The 17669-nt window shown below is 44.7% G+C and overlaps 1 protein-coding gene across 1 annotated transcript; it reads right to left on the bottom strand.

Annotated features, from left to right (window-relative positions):
* Positions 1 to 5335: 5335 nt before the first annotated feature.
* Positions 5336 to 13048, bottom strand: alkal2b (ALK and LTK ligand 2b). Its single transcript, XM_030409279.1, has 6 exons — positions 12717 to 13048; positions 11608 to 11809; positions 10571 to 10624; positions 10381 to 10461; positions 8779 to 8858; positions 5336 to 6813 (listed from the first exon to the last, which is right to left on the bottom strand). Exons 2-5 carry the CDS (start codon positions 11798 to 11800, stop codon positions 8794 to 8796), a joined length of 393 nt encoding a protein of 130 aa, XP_030265139.1. The 5' UTR covers positions 11801 to 11809; positions 12717 to 13048; the 3' UTR covers positions 5336 to 6813; positions 8779 to 8793.
* Between the last annotated feature and the right edge of the window lie 4621 nt (positions 13049 to 17669).

Here is a 17669-nt window from a genome sequence, read left to right on the forward strand (position 1 = left end):
CTCTCCTCCTCCTGATGATATAAAGTCCTCCTCTCCTCCTCCTGATGATATAAAGTCCTCCTCTCCTCCTCCTGGTGATATAAAGTCCTCCTCTCCTTCTCCTGATGATATAAAGTCCTCCTCTCCTCCTCCTGATGATATAAAGTCCTCCTCTCCTCCTCCTGATGATATAAAGTCCTCCTCTCCTCCTCCTGATGATATAAAGTCCTCCTCTCCTCCTGGTGATATAAAGTCCTCCTCTCCTCCTGATGATATAAAGTCCTCCTCTCCTCCTCCTGATGATATAAAGTCCTCCTCTCCTCCTGATGATATAAAGTCCTCCTCTCCTCCTGATGATATAAAGTCCTCCTCTCCTCCTGGTGATATAAAGTCCTCCTCTCCTCCTGATGATATAAAGTCCTCCTCTCCTCCTCCTGATGATATAAAGTCCTCCTCTCCTCCTGATGATATAAAGTCCTCCTCTCCTCCTCCTGATGATATAAAGTCCTCCTCTCCTCCTCCTGATGATATAAAGTCCTCCTTCCTCCTCCTGATGATATAAAGTCCTCCTCTCCTCCTGGTGATATAAAGTCCTCCTCTCCTCCTGATGATATAAAGTCCTCCTCTCCTCCTCCTGATGATATAAAGTCCTCCTCTCCTCCTGGTGATATAAAGTCCTCCTCTCCTCCTGATGATATAAAGTCCTCCTCTCCTCCTCCTGAGGATATAAAGTCCTCCTCTCCTCCTCCTGATGATATAAAGTCCTCCTCTCCTCCTCCTGATGATATAAAGTCCTCCTCTCCTCCTCCTGATGATATAAAGTCCTCCTCTCCTCCTCCTGATGATATAAAGTCCTCCTCTCCTCCTGATGATATAAAGTCCTCCTCTCCTCCTCCTGATGATATAAAGTCCTCCTCTCCTCCTCCTGATGATATAAAGTCCTCCTCTCCTCCTCCTGATGATATAAAGTCCTCCTCTCCTCCTCCTGATGATATAAAGTCCTCCTCTCCTCCTCCTGATGATATAAAGTCCTCCTCTCCTCCTCCTGATGATATAAAGTCCTCCTCTCCTCCTCCTGATGATATAAAGTCCTCCTCTCCTCCTCCTGATGATATAAAGTCCTCCTCTCCTCCTCCTGATGATATAAAGTCCTCCTCTCCTCCTGGTGATATAAAGTCCTCCTCTCCTCCTCCTGATGATATAAAGTCCTCCTCTCCTCCTGATGATATAAAGTCCGCTTGTCTGCTGTGACACATGAGCATTAAATTGAACTGAGATGTTAGCTAATGACAGCCATTTAAATGCTGACAGCGTCAACTGAAATATAAATCTCATAAGACGTACTTTAACCGTGATTACTGGTTTTAATTGACGTTATTGAAGGTTCAGTTATATAAATGTCAGCAGAAACAATAGCAGCAGTGAAGGAGGAGCAGCACACCAAGGTGACTAACAGCTGTGGCAGGTAGTGACTAATCTGTGATGAATTACACCTGAATCAAGGCCAGGTATGTCCTGCTACTGTCCACACACACACACACACACACACACACACACACACACACACACACACACACACACTGACACACACACAGAGACACACACACACACACACACACTGACACACACACAGACACACACACACACACACACACTGCTTGCTCTTTAAATAAACACATAACTTCCACTTGGGGTCATGCACACTCACATACCTGGGAGGGGATGTTTCACTGACAGGTGAGGGGGCGTGGCCAGCATGACCCGGACCAGAGAAGACACAGGTAATGATGTGGTTTCTCGGTGTGAGACAGGTTCGTTAGCAGTCCGTCCCTGATTGCAGCAGGTAGCCTATCACACATGAACAGCAGCTGTGTCTTGATGTGAGTGCTGTTCTAAGCTGAAAAGTAAAACCTATAATATCTCTCCACCACCACGTCACAGACAGAACATGGCAAAAACCACATTGTCTCCCCAATTTGTAGACATTTTCAGTTAGCTGCTAACTGCTGCTAGCTTAATCTTAACAGACATTAAACAATGAGCGCTGACTTTTGCGTTGCAATTGAACGGACCACAGAGACACAGCGACGACTGACAGCCGACTAGTTTGTACGTTCTGCACCTGCATGAAAGGAAAACAAGTCTCCAGACACCAGGTGGCAGTCACCTGTATCTACAAGAGAAACCAGACTCAGGTGTGACGACAAGCTGTACATGTCTGCAGGACTTGGGATCAGACTAGGAGGGAACTTAAGGACTTGGGACAGTATCAGAAGGGAACTTAAGGACATGGGACAGTAACAGAGGGATTTGAAGGACTTGGGACAGACTCAGAAGGGAACTTAAGGACTTGGGACAGACTCAGAAGGGAACTTAAGGATTTGGGACAAACTCAGAAGGGAACTTAAGGACTTGGGACAGACTAGGGGGGAACGTAGGGGCTTTGGACAGTATCAGAAGGGAACTTAAGGACTTGAGACAGACTTAGAAGGGAACCTAAGGACTTGGGACAGTATCAGAAGGGAACTTAAGGACTTGGGACGGACTCAGAAGGGAGCTAAAGGACTTGGGACGGACTCAGAAGGGAACTTAAGGACTTGGGACAGATTCAGAAGGGAGCTAAAGGACTTGGGACAGACTCAGAAGGGAACTTAAGGATTTGGGACAGACTCAGAAGGGAAGTTAAGGACTTGAGACAGACTCAGAAGGGAACCTAAGGACTTGGGACAGTATCAGAAGGGAACCTAAGGACTTGGGACAGTATCAGAAAGGAACTTAAGGACTTGGGACGGACTAGAAGGGAACCTAAGGACTTGGGACAGTATCAGAAGGGAACTTAAGGACATGGGACAGACTCAGAAGGGAACTTACGGACTTGGGACAGATTCAGAAGGGAGCTAAAGGACTTGGGACAGACTCAGAAGGGAACTTAAGGGCTTGGGACAGTATCAAAAGGGAGCTAAAGGACTTGGGACGGACTCAGAATGGAACTTAAGGACTTGGGACAGTATCAGAAGGGAGCTAAAGGACTTGGGACAGACTCAGAAGGGAACTTAAGGACTTGGGACAGACTCAGAAGGGAACTTAAGGACTTGGGACAGTATCAGAAGGGAGCTAAAGGACTTGGGACAGACTCAGAAGGGAACTTAAGGACTTGGGACAGACTCGGAAGGTATCTGAAGGACTTGGGACAGTATCAGAAGGGAACTCAAGGACTTGAGACAGACTTAGAAGGGAGCTAAAGGACTTGGGACAGTATCAGAAGGACTAGCTAGATAATTGAGATTTATTTAACAGTTGAAAGAACAACTGAAGATGATTTGGGGGACACAGCAGCAGCAGGACTAGAAAAAGGCCATTTTTGGCTCTTTCATGGACCAGAGGACCTGAAAGGGACTCCTCTGGAATGGGAAGATCTGCAAGATGACTTGTAGAGGACTGAAGTTCTAGTTCTGGCTTTGGGCATGACTTGTAGTGGACTAGATGACTTGTAGAGGATTGTAGAGGAAGTTCTTGCTCTGGATGTAGATTTGAATCTATGTGGATTTTTAAGAGGACTTGTAAAAGACTGGATGACTTAATAGGACTTGTAGAGGAACTAGAGGACTTGAAGTTAATAAAGAAGTGAAGGAACAACATGAAATCACCTCAAACTGGAGGACTTGAGGAGGACTGGTGGACTGAACTGGTTACTGTAGACTGGGTGGGCTAACACACACCCACACACACACATACACACACACACACATAGTGGAAACCCATTAAGAAGACAAATGGCTGCAGAGAGACGGACGGTGTTTATCCAGCCGGCTATTTAAAGAGACAGAGAGGAAAGATTAATGTGAGCAGAGAAGAAGAACATAACAACATGAGAAGAAGAAGAAAGAAATTATTCACATTCCCAAATTTTGCTCAGCGATTTTTTTTGGTTTCATAAAGGTTTGAGTTGTTCTGTTGGATCACAGAATGGATCTGTAGTGTGGTGGTTGTTTTTTTGAGGTTACCTGAGTTCAGAACTAAACATTACAGAACAGGAGTACGACTGATGAGCAGCTGATAAAAATAGGAGAAGAAAATAGGTTATAAGAAACAAACAAATGCTCCCTGTGTGCAGTCATGAGGACTGTGGGAGGCCAGGATGGATCCTCTGGTATCATGTGAACGCAGATGGGTTTGAATCCCAAACCTCTGCTGAACCCGGCCACACAGAAAGACATTGATCAGGAGCGAACCGGCTGCTGGCGTCCGCACGACCCGACACAAACATACGATTCTCACTGCTGTGTGTCGTTACTGCCTAGTTCTGCTGCCTGGTTCTGCTGCCTGGTTCTGCTGCCTGGTTCTTCTGCCTTGTTCTGCTGCCTGGTTCTTCTGCCTTGTTCTGCTGCCCCCAAGAGGCCAAAAGATACGACTGAATGAGTCCAAAGATCTGATCCATTCAGTCCAAACAGCTCCGACCGTCCGCCAGAGACAGAACCAGTCACAGAGGTGTGTGTGTGTGTGTGTGTGTGTGTGTGTGTGTAGTCAGACCAGCTCTGCCGCAGTTTTGGCACCAATTCACACACACACACACACACACACACACACACACACACACACACACACACACACACACCTCTGACAGTTTGCTTAATTACGATATAATGACTGTAAGTGATATTTTGAGCACGTCGAGCCAAAGACAGACAGACAGATCATTACCTAGATGAAGGAATTCTGGGTAATTACGTCGTGGCTATTAATACTACAGCGGCGTGTCATAACTATAATGGTTACCGTGGTAACGGTTGAGTAGAAGTCACACAGCTGCGTCACATATTCAACTCTTTCGATTAAACAAACAGATTTCGACCTGTTTAAACACAGAAGACGTCGCAGGTTTTAACGGCTGCTCCAAAGTGACGGACGAAGTTTGTTCGACTCTGTGACAGCTTCAGTTCTTCAGAGCAGAAAAGGGAAACGTTCACTTTAAACATGAAGCTGCACAGCAGCAGCCAAAGTCAACAGTGCTGCTATGTGGTTCACCCTGTCAGAGACGGGCCGACAGACAGAATCAGCTCCTGTCGCACATCTCGTCCAGGTTTCACTCACAGCAACACCATTAAACCTCGGAGCAACACAGCTGTCTTCTTCTTCTTCTTCTTCACTCTTTAAGTAGTTTTCTGTTCCAACAAGGATGTTGAAACAGTTTCTGTCCTGTCCCGTTGCTTGTTGGTTGGTTTGCCAGCAGGATTACACAAAAACTACTGAACAGAACGCAACCAACACAAACCAACATGTTTCAGAACTCACTGATTCTCTCTGATGTTCTGGTTTTGAGAACTTCAACAGCAACACAGCGAAGAAAATACATATATAAAATATATATCAAACGTGTGTCTTTATTCCTCTTTCAGTATGTACATATTGCACACGGGGCGGCAGCTTAAACAATATAAATATAGTTGAATATTATTATCAGTTATTATTATGAATATGTAACACGAAACACAGTCAGCACATGTGACTCATCTGTCACACAGGACGACAGAACGAACGTCCAATCAGAGGATTTGTCCATTTGTTTCCTCTAAAGGTTCCAAACGAACACGTCGTCTGAAAAACATCGAAAACCAAAACACTGTTGTCCTGCGAGACTGCCGGGCTCAGACGAAAAGTTTCTGTTGAGCTTCTAGTTCAAATCTGAGATCCACCTCGAGTTCCAGAAATAATCCTGCGGCTCCGTTAGAAACCAGCGAAATCTCCTCGAATCATCAGAGGAGCGTTCTCTTCAGGAAAATAGAAATCCATGTGTTTCAGTCTGAATGTGAGAACTGCATTCATGTGGTTGTGGAGTTCAGCAGAAGACAACAGAACACAGCTGAGGTGAGTCCGGTTCTGTTGACTGGACTTACAGACAGTTCGGTGAACGAGACAAGAATCTGATGAATAAAATAGAGTACTGAGTTCAGTTCAGCAGGATTAAGGAGTCAAACCCAGTCATCATCTCCACAGAACAGTTCTGGAGCTTCACAGTAAATTAGAGTTGCAGCATTCTGCTAAACAACTGAAGCAGCTGCAGACTTGATTTAACACGGAGAAACGACCAAGTTCCAGAACTGTTCTGTGGACTACGACACTTCACCTGACTTTATCGTTATCATCAGGAGGGGGAGAGGAGGACTGGGTTTTAATCTCTGAGGTGAACTGGTCCGTAAAGTAAAGATGAATCAAATCAAACCGGTCCAGATGAGACGATTAATGCTGAGATCAGGAAAAGAAATCAAATTGAAAATGACATAAAACAAGTGGACGGAGAGGATCGTGTCACACTTGTCATGTTCTAATGAGTTATTTCATGCTATAAAAAGGTTGTGTCACAAATGATGTCACTAGCGCAAAATGGCCGCTCTTGTATCTGGAATACTTTGGCTTCATTTTTGTAAAGTGTGGGGAAGTGGAGACTCGTCGTCCATCTTTATTTATGACATCATTAAGTCTGACCCAGCGTGTAGTAAAGACGAGCTGTGAATCCTGCGTGAACATGTTTTCGTACTAAAACAAACATGGCCGCCAACCAGCTGCTTATATATGCTCAGAGTTTGGTGAAATCCTGGATGGAGCGGCGTGAAGACTGAGGAGAAGGAAGTGGACGTCGCAAATATGAAGCATGTTGAAATCAAATGTTTGTGAGAACAACTGGCAGTGCATTCTGATCGCTGGTCGTCTGGCTGCACTGGATGACAGCGGCGTCTCTGACGTGTTCCTATTGGCTGGAAGACTTCTTCTGCTGGACGGACCTCGCCATGATGCCCCACCCTCCTTGTTGTCACGACAACATCTCCTGTCCAGAAGCTGTTAAAACAAAAGATCGAGAAAGACGATTAAAGCTTAGAAAACCCTTTACTGAATCAAACAGCAGACTTCTGGTTTTAATAGAAGACAAACGTTCTACATGTTCTGTCTCAGGGTGAAGACGGCAGTGAGCCGCAGCGTTAACAGAACTCAAAGAACGGTCAACAAAATCTAAGAAGAGATGATGGAGGTTCTACCGATTCAACAGAAACCATTTCTACGAGGTATTCAGAGTCTTTGTCCAAAAGGCTCTACAGACTTCAACAGGTTTTACAGAATATGTTCTCCAGAGATGGTCCCCAACCTCATCTACACGTAGTGTGTTGACCTTTGGCTTTACAGGTTCTATGATTTGTAGAGTTGTTGGTATATAGGTGTTGTGGGTTTACAGGTTCTACAGACTTCAGGATATATGGACTCTGTGCTCTACAGGTTCTACTGACCTTAGAAGACTTGTTGAGCGTACAGGTATTATGGTTAGGTAACCATCAACAGGTTAGGATTCAAAAAGACTAAACGTTCTATAGATCTTATTGCCTCCGAGTTCAACAGGTTCTACAGAACATCTGCAGGACTCTAGAGACCTCTACAGACTTGGGGTTCTACTGATTCCATTCTACAAGTTCTACCAAAAAGATTCTGTTCACTCTTGTTTTAACCGGTGTTACAGAATATGTTCTTCAGGAGTGGTTCCTACTACTGTGTTCTACTGATTCAACAGATTCTATTTCTAGTTCTAGTGACCTTAAGGATGACATGTTGTTCAGCGCATTTGCCATAAAAAGTTCTATCGACCCCAGAACATTTTATGGACTATGATGTTTAGAAGGTGTAAACCTGTAGAACCGATTCAACAGGTTTTACAAACTATGTTCTACAGGGTTCTACAGACTTTGTGTTCTACTGATTTAAAAGAGTCTGTTTCTAATTCAATTGACCTTAAGATTCCTAAAGGTTCTATAGAGACTAGAACTTGTTGAGCATTGCCCTTACAGGTTTTATGGACTAAGGTGAGCAGGTTCTTTACACTCTTAGTTCTCTGTAGAACCTGAAAACCTATAGGAGCAGGTAGAAAAGACTCTTGGTTCCAAAGGTTTTATATCATCAAGTTCAACAGGTTATTCAGACTATGTTCTACAGGGTTCTACAGACCCTGTTTTACTCCTACTGACCTTAAGCTTAAAGGTTCTATAGACAGTAGAACCTGACACTTACAGGTTTTATGGACTATATCTTCTGGCTCACTTTGCCTAAAACTGTAGAACCAGGGAAAACAGACACTCTGAAGGTTCTACAGACTATAGGTCCAATAGCTTTTACAGATTCTATGTTCAACAGCGATGGTTGTTCTTGCCATTCATTATTCTACCATTTTTATTCTGAACGTTTTGTTCTACCTGTTGGTTCTACAGTGTGTCCTCAGAGTCCTCTGGTGTTCCAGTTTCTGCAGACTCTGTGGTTCTGTGTGGTTTTCTCTTGTGTCTTTCAGGGGTTTGTTGAGTTTTGGGTTTTTTACATTTTGACAGAACAAGCATCACTTTGTGTTGAAGTTATTTCTGCTCCTCTTTGGTTAACATTTAAATTGCAGCTGGCGGGCGGCGCTGCCTGGAGCGCAGAATGATGTCACTGCATTTGACAAGCGAGCGGCGGTGACTGGAAAACATCGAGTGGAACAAAAACGTGTTTAACTTTTCTCCCTGTAAGGAAGGAAAAGCCCTCACCGTCACACTTTGACTGTTTCCTTCAGTCATCTTTATTTGTTCTACCTGTTTTGACCTCTGACCTCCAGACTGTTGGTCCTGCTGCTTCAGGACTGTTAAGGTGTTTTGGTCGACAGGAGGGAAAGATTACAGTGGAGTTCATAGTAAAGATGTGTTTCATCTCGTCCTCAGAGAGCCGGCACATGATGGCACCGTGTTTAAGATGCATGTTTCTGTCTGTTTACATAAACGAGCTGAAACTCACCGTCTCTCAGAGTGTTTATCTCTCGGCACAGCGAGGGCTGTTGGCTAATGCAGTCAGCAGACGAGCACATCTCCTATAATCTGCAGGAGAAGAAAACAACACAGCATGATTATCTGCGGTTAAATAAAAAAACATGTTCTAAAAACAGACAGAATCAGCAGCAGCAGGGTCATGAGGCCCAGGGTGTGTTTAGCCTAGCTTAGCACAAAGACGGGACGCAGGAGGAAAGAGCTAGCCTGGAGCCTGGAGCGCTGTTGTCTGATTTGATGATAAGCGTTATAAAAAGGATCATGTGAAGTCCGTGAATGAAATCGCTGGTTTCCCTCAAAACACGTCCCATCTGGCTGGTTGTGGCAGGAAATGCACAGATGGAACAAATTAAAAATAATGATGGTTCTGTTCCAGTGATGCAGCAGAATCATGTTTACAACCCGCAGTAAAAGCTCCTGACGAACAGGAACTCACTCCACAGTTCTCGACCACCTGTTTGAGATGTTGGTGTTGTATTAAAACCTTGTTTGTAGTTTCTGTCTTTCTTTGAAGTTCACAAGCTAAAGGTGCCAAAAACCTGTAACAGTCGCCACATGACGTGAAAGTTCACGTCCTAAATCCAACAGCAACATTTTTAGTTTAGTGCTCATGTTTTTGACCTGCAGCTTTAACCTCGTCGATCATGATGCTGTTGCGGTCGGGGCGGTACGGTGAATCTGGATCTACTGCCGTGAAACAGGAAGTTGCTGTAACTGACAAACCCCTGATTGAGAAAAGTCTCGGCCATGTCTCCTGGTTACGTGGTGTAAACACAACGGGAAGTCGGCCATTTTGTTTTCAGTGCTCCTGCTGTGCGTTGTACCGTGGTGTGCGCTGGGTGTTGCTGTGAATTTGGATCTTTTGCCATCAAACAGGAAGTTTTAGACATTTGCGTGAATATGCTGGAATTTGTGCCGAACTTTAACCGTTTGATAACGTTTGGGTAACCACGTTGCCATGATGACTTGCTATTTGCCATGAAACAGGAAGTTGTTGAACTCATGAAACTTGGCACGCACAACAAAAATAAAGGCTGAGTTATTGACTTTGGTGAAGGACGTGATGTTTGTCACCACTGAGTACAAAGGTGAAGCAAATGTACTCAGTTACTCTGCAAACATCCGACAATAAACTGCTTCTGTAAACAACCACAGGACAAGTTTGAACCTTCACAGCTTCTGTAACTTTCACCTACAATAGGAACACACACACACTTACACACACACACACACACACACACATAAAGCAGGTCAGAGTTAGATCACTGGTCGCTGGTTCGATTCCCCTCAGCGTTACTGTGTCGTGTCGCTGCAGGAGTTTCTTTGAGATCAAAAACAGGATAAGACTTGTTTCAACCCACCCACACACACACATACACACACACACACACATACACACACACATTTTTGTCCACACATACGCTCACTCTCTCCAAAATAAACACAGTGCGACATGCATGATTTGAGATCATAAGAGCTGCTGTTGTTCTGACATGATTACACTGATAACACTATGCGTGTGTGTGTGTGTGTGTGTGTGTGTGTGTGTGTGTGTGTGCGTGTGTGTACTCACAGGCAGGTATTGTGCAGTCTCTGGTGTTGTGGTACAGTCTGAGGAAATGTTTTCTGCACTTGGGGTTGAAGTAAAGAGGACCTGAGGACAGAATGACACTTGTAAGAATGCTGGACTCTGATTGGACAGAGCGGCTGTGACGGAGCAGCTCATTGGTGGAGTTTGCAGCCTATGGTCAGACGTGTGGTACCTGTCAGGTGTATGATGAACGTATCCTTGTGTCGTGGATCTCTGTGGTGACCCACTGAAAGAAGAACAGACGTAGATTTAAGAGCAGCATCTTAATATCTGTACAACACTTTTCAAACTGAGGTCACATGACAACACATCCGTCTCCATGACAACCGAGCACGCTCTGGAGTCAGGGCCGTTCTGTCAGATTCCTCTCAGCTCAGGAGTTAACTCTGGTTCATGTCGAGCCTGTTCTTATTCACATCGAGTCCGTCTGTATTCAGCATTAGCCGGTTTAGCTGTTAGCACTTCCTGTTAGCAGTGAACTCTGGATGTACAGACAACCATCACTGGGTCACTGTGACACTGAACAGAACTTGGATTCTGAAGAATAGAGTTCTGCAGTGTAAAGGTTGGTTCCATAGCCAGCGAGCCTCAGGTTCTGTGTGTCTCTTGGTTTTTGGGAACCGCTGTCTTGTCATCCAGCCCTCCCTGACCGGGACATCAGGAACAGGTGGAAGCTGAAGACTCTGTGATGGTTTGGCATCAGCTGACTGCACTAATGGACCCGACTGTAAATGTACTGATGAGTTAAAGTGGACGGATCCAAACAACAAAAAGTCCTCCAGTAAAACAGCTTCAAGAGACGGAGCGCCGCATCACTTCTGCACTGAACCAACCAGAGCTGTTCGTTTGCTTCATGAAACTAAATATGGTTATTATCATAGTTTGACCTTTTGAACCGCCAAGAACGTTCTGTTGGTCGAACAAACAGAACCATGAGGTTTAAAAAGAGCTTGAGTCCACTGCAACAGAACCACTGAGACTGAAGTCTGGAGAGTTCAGTCCAAGTCTCAGAACTGTCAGGAAAGACAACAAGTCAACACATCCCTGTGGTCACTGCATGAGGACTTGTTGCTGACTGACTCTTCATTCATTCATCAGTTTGACTCCTTGTTGATGATCAATAACTGACACGACTGAGACACACCGCACAGCTGCACCACCAGTAATACCAGTACCAGCACCAGTAGCAGCAGGAGTTCAAGTACTGACCATGTCCTGGGGTTCTGACTCCGCTCAGCCCCACTGGCTCCGTTCTGGACCTTGGGTACCGGCCGACCTGCTCCAGCATGCTGCGGCCGTCCAGTGTCCCGGTGCTCCGGCGCCGCGCCGCCTTGGTGCAGCGTCCCGCGGTCAGCAGCAGGAGGAGGAGCGCCGAAAGGACCGGAAGCCGCGGGAGCAGCATGATGTGGACCTGAAGGAAGACGTGGATCCAGTGATCCATCAGCTAAATGATTAAAGTGATCAATGGAACTTCAACATGACATAAAGCAGATTCATATCAGCCTATTTGAGTCAAAATGGATCCTTTTCTTCTTTGGCCAGAACAGATTTCACAGATTTTAAGGAGAAACTGATTTTAAATTGATCTGGAAAATATGAAGCCATAAAACTAAACATGCAACAGGCTCTTCTTTGTGTGTCCGGACCTGAAGAGGGCTCAGTTCAGAAGTCCACTTGGAATTCTTTCAATTTAGCGTCAGACGGGAAGTTTAACATCCAAAAGGTCTGTTTGATCTAATCTGGAGGTCTACATCAACAATCAAACTTCAGTTCAATAAAACTCTTATTAAACTATATTGTAATAAAACTGATATTAAACTTTATTGTAATAAAACTTTATTGTAACAAAACTTATATTAAACTTTATTGTCATAAAACTTTATTGTTAAAAAACTTATATTAACCTTTATTGTAGAACTTTATTGTAATAAAACTTATATTAAACTGTGTTGTAATAAAACTTTATTGTAATAAAACTTATATTAAACTGTATTGTAATAAAACGTAATTGTAATAAAACTTTATTGTAATAAACTTTATTGTAATAAAACTTATATTAGACTGTATTGTAATAAAACTTTATTGTAATAAAACTTATATTGTAATATAAACTTATATTAAACTTTATTGTAATAAATCTTTATTGTGATACAACTTATATTTAACTAATAAAACTTATATGTAAACATTTATTGTAATAAAACTTAGATTAAACTTTATTGTAATAAAACTTTATTGTAATAAAACTTAGATTAAACTTTATTGTAATAAAACTTATATTAGACTGTATTGTAATAAAACAAACTTTATGACCCCACCTCTCTCCTCCTCTGTGCGGCTCGCTGCGCTCCGCTCCCCGGCGCTCCGCTCTCTGACCCCGGCCTCTCCCTCCCGGTTCGTCCCGGATCTGGGTCCTTCTGGTCTGTGGTTCGTGTCTGTGCTGCAGGTTAATTATCCCGGGTTGTTGTCGGTCTGAGCCGCGTGCTGCCGGGCGCCGGGGCCCGGTGGCATCTTAGACCGGCTCGGATCACTGGTGGAGCGCGTGGAGCTGCTGGAGCTCCTTCATCATCATCATCAGCTTCCCGCAGCAGCTGTCAGGGTGCGGGACGGGTTCATGCTCCAGTCCGGGACAAACGGTCCGAGCGCAGCCGCGTCTGGTCCTATTGATCCGGCTGATCAGGTGTGTGTGAGCGCGCTCCTCCTCCTCTCTGACAGATCACGGAAATACACGAGGAGGAGGAGGAGGAGGAGGAGGAGCGCGTGCGTGCGTGTGCATGCGGGCAGCTGCCGTGCACACACGCACACACACAGGCAGTCTGACAGGTGAGAGTCAGTCTGCAGCACTCAGCGGTGCAGCACCTCCTCTCAGTGGAGACTCTCTGCAACACTCCTCTGTGTGGATCATCTGGAGCAGACACAGAACCACACAGACCCAAACAGAACCACACAGACCCAAACAGAACCACACGGAACCACACAGAACTACACAGAACAACAACACAGAACCACACAGACCCAAACAGAACCACACGGAACCACACAGAACTACACAGAACAACAACACAGAACCACACGGAACCACACAGAACTACACAGAACAACAACACAGAACCACACAGACCAAACAGAACCACACAGACCCAAACAGAACCACACAGACCCCAACAGAACCACACAAACCCAAACAGAACCACACAGACCCCAACAGAACCACACAGACCCAAACAGAACCACACAGAACCACCGACACAGACCCAAACAGAACCACACGGAACCACATAGAACCACACAGACCCAAACAGAACCACACAGAACCACACAGAACTACACAGAACAACACAGAACCACACAGAACCACACAGAACAACACAGAACCACACAGAACTACACAGAACCACACAGAACCCAAACAGAACCACACGGAACCACACAGAACTACACAGAACCACACAGAACAACAACACAGAACCACACAGAACCACACAGAACAACACAGAACCACACAGAACCACACAGAGCAACAACACAGAACAACACAGAACCACACAGAACCACACAGAACAACAACACAGAACCACACAGAACAACACAGAACAACACAGAACCACACAGAACCACACAGAACAACAACACAGAACCACACAGAACCACAAAGAACAACAACACAGAACAACAACACAGAACCACAGACACAGAACCACACAGAACCACATAGAACTACACAGAACAAAAACACAGAACCACACAGAACCACACAGAACAAAAACACAGAACCACACAGAACCACAAAGAACTACACAGAACAAAACACAGAACCACACAGAACCAAACAGAACCACACAGAACCACACAGAACTACACAGAACAAAAACACAGAACCACACAGAACCACAAAGAACAACAACACAGAACCACACAGAACCACACAGACCCAAACAGAACCACACGGAACCACCGACACAGACCCAAACAGAACCACACGGAACCACACAGAACTACACAGAACAACAACACAGAACAACACAGAACCACACAGAACCACAAAGAACAACAACACAGAAAAACAACACAGAACCACACAGAACCACAGACACAGAACTACATAGAACTACACAGAACAAAAACACAGAACCACACAGAACCACAAAGAACAACAACACAGAACCACACAGAACCACACAGAACAACAACACAGAACTACACAGAACCACACGGAACCACATGGAACCACAGACACAGAACCACACAGACCCACACAGACCCAAACAGAACCACACAGAACTACATAGAACAAAAACTCAGAACCACACAGAACCACACAGACCCACACAGACCCAAACAGAACCACACAGAACTACACAGAACAAAAACACAGAACCACACAGAACCACACAGAACAACACAGAACAACACAGAAAAATAACACAGAACCACACAGAACCACACAGAACAACACAGAAAAATAACACAGAACCACACAGAACCACACAGAACCACACAGAACAACACAGAACAACACAGAAAAATAACACAGAACCACACAGAACCACACAGAACAACACAGAAAAATAACACAGAACCACACTGAACCACAGACACAGAACCACACAGAACCACACGGAACCACAGACACAGAACCACACAGACCCAAACAGAACTACACAGAACTACATAGAACAAAAACTCAGAACCACACAGAACCACACAGAACCACACACAACAACACAGAACCACACAGAACAACAACACAGAACCACACAGAACAACAACACAGAACCACACAGAACCACACAGAACACCACAGAACAACACAGAACCACAGACACAGAACCACAAAGACCCAAACAGAACCACACAGAACTACAAAGAACAAAAACACAGAACCACACAGAACAACACAGAACCACACAGAACAACACAGAAAAATAACACAGAACCACACTGAACCACAGACACAGAACCACACAGAACCACACGGAACCACAGACACAGAACCACACAGACCCAAACAGAACTACACAGAACTACATAGAACAAAAACTCAGAACCACACAGAACCACACTGAACCACAGACACAGAACCACAAAGACCCAAACAGAATCACACAGAACTACACAGAACAAAAACACAGAACCACACAGAACCACAAAGAGCAACAACACAGAACCACACAGAACCACACAGAACAACAACACAGAACTACACAGAACCACACGGAACCACATGGAACCACAGACACAGAACCACACACACCCACACAGACCCAAACAGAACCACACAGAACTACATAGAACAAAAACTCAGAACCACACAGAACAACACTGAACCACAGACACAGAACCACAAAGACCCAAACAGAACCACACAGAACTACAAAGAACAAAAACACAGAACCACACAGAACAACACAGAACCACACAGAACAACACAGAAAAATAACACAGAACCACACTGAACCACAGACACAGAACCACACAGAACCACACGGAACCACAGACACTGAACCACACAGACCCAAACAGAACTACACAGAACTACATAGAACAAAAACTCAGAACCACACAGAACCACACTGAACCACAGACATAGAACCACAAAGACCCAAACAGAACCACACAGAACTACAAAGAACAAAACATAGAACCACACAGAACAACACAGAACCACACAGAACAACACAGAAAAACAACACAGAACCACACAGAACCACACAGACCCAAACAGAACCACATGGAACTACACAGAACAACAACACAGAACCACACAGACCCAAACAGAACCACAAAGAACTACACAGAGCCACAAACACAGCTGGTTTAACCCCTGAAATGGGCTCTCATGGTGGCCGTTTTTCTCAGGGTGGGACTCTGAAGTGTCACATGTTGTAAACAAAGAGAATCTGAAACAACAGATAGTGAAGATCTGGAAGACGTCTGCAGATATTCAGTGTGACTGTGAGGAACCTTTAAAGGGATAGTTTGGGGTTTTTGAAGTGGGGTCATAGAAAGTACCGTAGAACCTCCGTATCCCTACGAATTAGTGCAACTGGGCCTCACACTGTATTTCGCCACTCGCAGACCACCTGTTTGAGTCCGAGTTTCAGCGTAGGGATACGGAAGTTCTACGGTTGAGAAAATGTAGTGCCAAAAGAAAGGCCGGTCTGACGGCGATGTAAAGCGGTGTGAATTTTCTCTATATAACGTACACTTGAACTGTTACAGATTTTTCTAGGTGAGCCTTGTTTTAGGTGCTTAAAATTGCTTTTTCTCTGGACCCGTTCACTGCAGTACAAAGCTGAACTTGGAATGGGTTCCTTGGGGTTTTCAGGAGGTTCTTGGGGTTCTTCAAGAGTTCATCATGAGCTGTTGAAGTTGTCCAGGCATGAGAAGGTCCAGAGGTCCGATCAGAAGGACCATTGTGTGTTTTCTGGAGTGAGCAGTGATTGACTGAGACACTGAATGTGTTCCCCTGGCTTTTAAAGAGGTTCTACTTCTTGTAGAGTTCTTGAAAAGTTCAGCAGAAACTGTTGAACTAGTCCAGGCATTGATGAACATGTTGAGGGGGTTGTTTGGGTTCCTGAAGAGTTTCCACGAGGTTTGGCTCCTTGAGAAGTTCATGGCATCATGACGAGGTCCACAGGCCAGATCAGAAGGTTTGTGTTGTCTTTAAGGATTTATTGCAGATTTTTTGGGGGTTCTTTGGTGGTAGAGAAGGTGATGGATGTCCAAGAGAGAGGGTCCGTTGGTTCCTGGGAACATCAGGGGACTTTAGGGTATTTAGGGGTTTGGGAATCTCTCTTAATATTCCAGAGACCCTCATTTGAAGAATTGTCGAGAGGTAATGGTGTCTCTGAGAGTTTTTAGTCTTGAACAAACACACAAGTCAACAATCCAAGAGAATGTTTTCACAACGACTTCAAACCAGGATGGAAGAACTCAAGACGACCACATCCGACAGAACCACATCAGTGAAGGTTCAAAATAAACTTCAACACACGACAAGATAACACATCACACACAAGAATAGATAACATTGTACAACCATCAGAACTGAACACCTGAGTGATGAGGACCCACACACACACACACACACACACACACACACACAACCTCTTCCTGTTGATGTGAATAGCCGTCTGTTCTCACAGTTCCACCCTTATTTGTTCATCTGCTCTATCAGATATCAAATCACTCTCACTATGCTCAGGATGTGTGTGTGTGAGTACGGTGTGTGTGTGTGTGTGTGGTGGAGTACGTGTGTGTGTGTGTGT

Source organism: Sparus aurata, chromosome 24 (assembly GCF_900880675.1).
Source record: "Sparus aurata chromosome 24, fSpaAur1.1, whole genome shotgun sequence".
NCBI classification, from domain to species: Eukaryota; Metazoa; Chordata; class Actinopteri; order Spariformes; family Sparidae; genus Sparus; species Sparus aurata.

What these genes read in the sequence shown, in the direction of transcription:
- alkal2b (XM_030409279.1), bottom strand. Translation starts at nt 11,800, where the DNA reads ATGCTGCTCCCGCGGCTTCCGGTCCTTTCGGCGCTCCTCCTCCTGCTG. An exon ending in AGTCAGAACCCCAGGACATG is followed by an intron (nt 10,625 to 11,607) that starts GTCAGTACTTGA and finishes TTCTTCTTTCAG; the next exon opens with TGGGTCACCACAGAGATCCA. An exon ending in GTTCATCATACACCTGACAG is followed by an intron (nt 10,462 to 10,570) that starts GTACCACACGTC and finishes TTCTGTCCTCAG; the next exon opens with GTCCTCTTTACTTCAACCCC.